Source organism: Echinops telfairi, unplaced genomic scaffold (assembly GCF_000313985.2).
Source record: "Echinops telfairi isolate 266 unplaced genomic scaffold, ASM31398v2 ScPeMD7_2;HRSCAF=8, whole genome shotgun sequence".
Classification (NCBI taxonomy): domain Eukaryota; kingdom Metazoa; phylum Chordata; class Mammalia; order Afrosoricida; family Tenrecidae; genus Echinops; species Echinops telfairi.
The window spans coordinates 78,232,316-78,237,152 of NW_022103898.1; the positions used below are offsets into that span (position 1 = coordinate 78,232,316).

Consider the following 4,837-nt stretch of genomic DNA (forward strand, 5'->3'; position numbering starts at 1 on the left):
TTGGAGTCCCAGCTGTCTTCTGGAGCAAGGAGATTCAAGTCACAAGGAGCATCGACTGGGTCCAGAGGCTGCGCTCACCTCCTGGTTCTTGCTGGTAGTAAAATCCCCACGATTGCTTTTCCCACAGCTCCTTTCAAACTCAGCAGATGTCAATCACAAGGAATCCTGTTAGTGAGCACTCACAACTGAATCCTATCAGGATCTTTCCCCGCCATCTTACTCAGACCCATCAGGAAAAGGTTGTTCAGTGGGAGTTAGAGATTATGGTTGCAAGTCACATTATAAAATTCACTGCCCTGTATTGGCCTACTTCTATCAAGGGTACTATATTCTCAGTCAAACTCCTTGAGTTTCTTAGACTCTGTTTTCATGTCTCTCTTATAAATCAGTTTTTAAGTGTTATTGGTCAGTTATAATTTTTCTGTTTTTTCAGATGAAAATTTTGTTCTGCTGTACTGCTTCATGTATTCAGTTGACCTACTTCTTCCTCAAGAATACTCTACACTTGCGTTTGACCTTTATAAATCTATCTCATCCAGGTATAACTGAAGTTCTGTCTCCTTTTAGGACCAGACAACTTATTAAGCAATTTGGCAATCTACTGTGAACATAAATTCTGGATTCAGCTTACAAGTGTTCAAGTATTGCCTCTCAAACTACTATGTATAAATTAGACTCTGTGGCTTGGCTCTTTTATTTGATTATAGGAATAGCCATCCTAGTCTACTATAATTATTAATCATGGTATATTGATGTTGATCCGAATAAGAGTGATACACAATTCGCAGGATTTTATCTTCATTCTGTTGTTGTCCTATATATTACTTGCAACAATGTCTAGCATCTTACCCAACAAAACTAATCCTTGTCATCAAGTTGATTCAGATGACTGTGACCCTCTACAAGGATTCCCAGACTGTAAATCTCTCCAAGAGCAGCCTCCTGTTTCTCGCACCCAACAGCTGGTAGGGTTGAGCTGCCAGCTTTGTGGTAAGAGCCCAGTGCTTATGCCACATTGCCACGTGCTCCTGGTCTGGCACATAGTAAATAAAATACGTGACTGTTGTCATTATTTCCCTTCACTACCAGGATCTATCTTCTGTACTGAAAACACTCATGATTTGTGGCACTTTAATCTACATTGCTTTGTGGAGCTTCTCGTATTGTTAGCATTTCATAGTGTTTTCCTTAAATCCTGAATTGTCACCCTGGGAAATATTTACTTCTTTGTATCTTTCATATGACCTAGCAAAAATGCTGGAACATTAGATATTTATAAAATTATAAACAAAATATACTCTAAATTCCAAGAATATCTAGAGATTTTCTGTTAGGATGAAAATTATGCGGATTATTTAGCAGAGGATATGTTATCTCTTTTGCAGGGTTTTTAAATCTGAAGTACAAAGCCTTTAGAGCAGCCTCGCTGGGATCAATTGTGCTGACAAACAATGAATTCCTTGGGGTCCTGATCCTGAAGGATTAATGTTGCCTTTGGATGCCATATTTTGGAACAAAAATTAAGCACATGTTTGAGAAAGGCGCTCCCTGTGACACTGGTGGAGGAAATTTCAAATAAAATTCATCAGCACGCTAAAGAGAGATGGAAAAGTAAATTGCATCTTTTTAATTGATTGCACTGTAAGAGGTACCTCCAAATTCTCTCCTAAATCCATCATAAAAGTAATCTTAGATTTACATTAGAATGATAGAATAGTTCTCATTTACTTCGATGACTGTATTTATTTTAACTTCGTAACTTCCACTAGCACGGCTGCTTTCAGTTGGTTCTGACTCATGTGGACCACACGGGACAGAGTAGCATTTCTGAGGTGGTAAACCTTTATCGAGAGGACTGCCTCATCTTTCCTCCTCAAAGCAACCAATGGTGTCAGCAGCCTGACCCTGAACACACTGCAGGAGGGCTCCTTAATTTTCTAAGGGAAGCCCACATTAAAGAAGGGCCCCATAGCCAGGTAGAAGGGATGAATTTAGGAGGCCTACTTGCATTCTAACCATTCCCCTTTTCTCTCCTGATAGTGGAATGTAGATGCTGTGAGATCAGAAAGCTTTTCCAATCTGTTTAGTGCTATGAGGAGGTTTCAAAAGGTTTGTGGAAAAGTTCCACTATCTTTAATTCAAATATTCTCTGAACCTTTTGAAGACTACATATTATAAATCTATGTTGCGTTAAGTAAAAAACAAAACAAGAAAAAAAAAAGAACATTTAGTGGCATTTTCTGTGTTCTCAATGACTGTGAGAAAATGAGAAAAGTGTTGGATAATGGAGTCCTTTTACCAGAAAAGCTTTGAAGTGTACAGATCATATGCACATTAGATTGACATGATTTTGTATAAATTGTTGAAAGCATTATGAGGTTATAAAGTAATCTGGGCATTTCATGAAGTTCTTCATTCAATACAAATAACAATTTTACATGCACATGAAAGTAAAAATATATATTTCAGAATGCCAGAACATAGATAGGTGCTTTCAGCATCTTGTAAAATTATTATCCCTCTTTATTTTTCCATCTCCATTATCATTAGGTCCATTAAGGATTTTTACACGTTGCCTGTGTTTGTCTCTAGTCCTGGTCCTATAGGTTTGCTACGAGTTGACAGTGAGGTTTTTTTCTGTTAGTCTTTGCTAACCAACCAAATGCACATCAAATATTTTCTGCCCAAAATATCAGCTCCAGTTGTTTATATTAATTTTCTCAATTTTTAACATTTTCATTAGCACATGCTATAGTGGAAGTATGGCTAGTTGGAGAAGTATTAATAGTGAAATATAGCATTGAAGTAGACACTATCAATGTCAAAAGTAAGTAAAAGACACTCAAAACTTGAAAATCTTAAACTGTCTCTTCTTTACTTGTTTGTGAAAATGAACAAGATCTAAACAATTTTCCGCAAATCCAGTAGAAGAATTTTTGTTAATAAATTAATTAAAATGAAAAAAGAAAATGATCTCCACTGCCCTTTTACTTTCCTATTCACTTTCTTTTACATAATACTGGAAAATGGACCAGGGAATAATTCATGAATAGCTGAAGGCGAGCTGGAGAGTGCACCATTGTGTTTTATGTCATACTTAAAACTGTAGGACATATTCTTAAGTAGCTCTTGAAAACTTAGTGGTGAGGCATTGATGTGTTCCCAACAATTGAGAAATAGTCTTTGCGTTTTTAGAAGCTACAACAGGAGAAGACCATGTGACTAGAGATATGGTTTTATTTATTTGTATTTCCTTCTTATAATATTGAGTGATTTGGGAATCTAGTCTTTGATGGACATATTAATTGAAGAAATAATTTTGAATAAAATAAGGAGACCCAAACAGATTGCTACCCCCTTTTGCGTTTAATATAAGAGAAAAATGTTCCTGGGGAAAAGCTGGCTTGACAAATCTAGAGTTGGAAGAAATCCTTATATTTGGCAAATATTAAACCTGCTCAACACAGGAATAGTATTTTACTTCTTTGTTTGAAATGCAATCCTTTTTACTGTTCTATTGAAGGCTTCTTTGACTTGCTTGTTTCGAAGGGTGTAAATAAATGGGTTAAGCATAGGGGCCACTGAAGTAGTGAGTAGACCTACCACCTTATTAAGGGCCACTCCTGCCTCTGCTGAGGGTTTAATGTAGACAAAGATGCAGCTGCCATAGGTGATGGAAACTACAATCATGTGGGAAGAACAGGTAGAAAAGGCTTTTTTTCTTTGTTGAGCAGAAGGGAATTTCAGAATGGTGTTTATGATGTATGTGTAGGAAAGAACCACACCTAGTAAGGTAATAATCAATGTTATCACGGCAAACGTTAAAATAACTTTTTCTATGAGAATTATGTCAGAGCAGCATATCAATAAAAGAGGATAGGTATCACAGCCAAAACTATCAATGAGGTTTGAATCACAGAATTCCAGCTGGAGACCCATGCTAAGAGGTGGGAGGACAATTAGTAGGCCAGAAACCCAGCAGGAAATAATAAGTCGAGAACACACCTTGTTGTTCATGATGGTCGGATAATGCAGGGGCTTACAGATGGCCACATAGCGATCATAGGACATGGCAGCCAGGAGGAAAAATTCAGTTGCTCCAAAGAGGACCCCAAAAAATATTTGGGTGGCACAACCATTATAGGTAATAGTGTTATCTCCAGTTGTCAGGCTGTAGAGGTATCTGGGAATACAGACAGTGGTGAATGAGACTTCCAAGAAAGAGAAATTTCGGAGGAAAAAATACATGGGAGTTTTAAGAAGGGAATCCAGAAGTGTGAGGGTGATAATTGTCAGGTTCCCAGCCACACTCAAAAAGTAGGTGAGGAATAAAAATATCAAAAGAATGATTTGTAAATTTGGGTCATTTGTCATCCCCAGCAGGATGAATGTTGTTACTGTCGTGTGATTTCTCATCCCCTCCTCGTGTCAAGAACGGTTGAGCCTGAAGAGAGAATTGACACAAGAAGCCAGCTGGCAGCATGAATGAAAGATGAAAACAATATTAATGTAATGCATTGGGCATTTGGATAGTAGAGTTTTCCTAGGAATATTTAAATATTAACCTAAGGCTAAATCCACTAGTTAGCAGCCATGTTTATAGATATCAACTGAAAACACAAAGCATTAATCATTTATCTTCTTTTATATGTTGTTTCTCATTGTCATTGTCTTGGTTCACATCTCTTATTCGTTCTAAAGTTACAGACTAGATGATTACTTTGACATTTTTTTTCTTACAACCTCATTTTTTGGCTTTTGCTGCAATACTTTTCAGCTCTACTTTTGGAACAGATAATTTTTTCAAATAATATATTTTATGGTCTCTATTGTGTCA

The 4,837-nt window shown here is 36.9% G+C and overlaps 1 protein-coding gene across 1 annotated transcript; it reads right to left on the minus strand.

Annotated features, from left to right (window-relative positions):
* Nucleotides 1-3,477: 3,477 nt before the first annotated feature.
* LOC101645380 (olfactory receptor 6C2-like) lies at nucleotides 3,478-4,440 on the minus strand. The gene has a single exon (XM_004700587.2). The coding sequence runs from the start codon at nucleotides 4,414-4,416 to the stop codon at nucleotides 3,478-3,480; it is 939 nt and encodes a 312-aa protein (XP_004700644.1). The 5' UTR covers nucleotides 4,417-4,440.
* Between the last annotated feature and the right edge of the window lie 397 nt (nucleotides 4,441-4,837).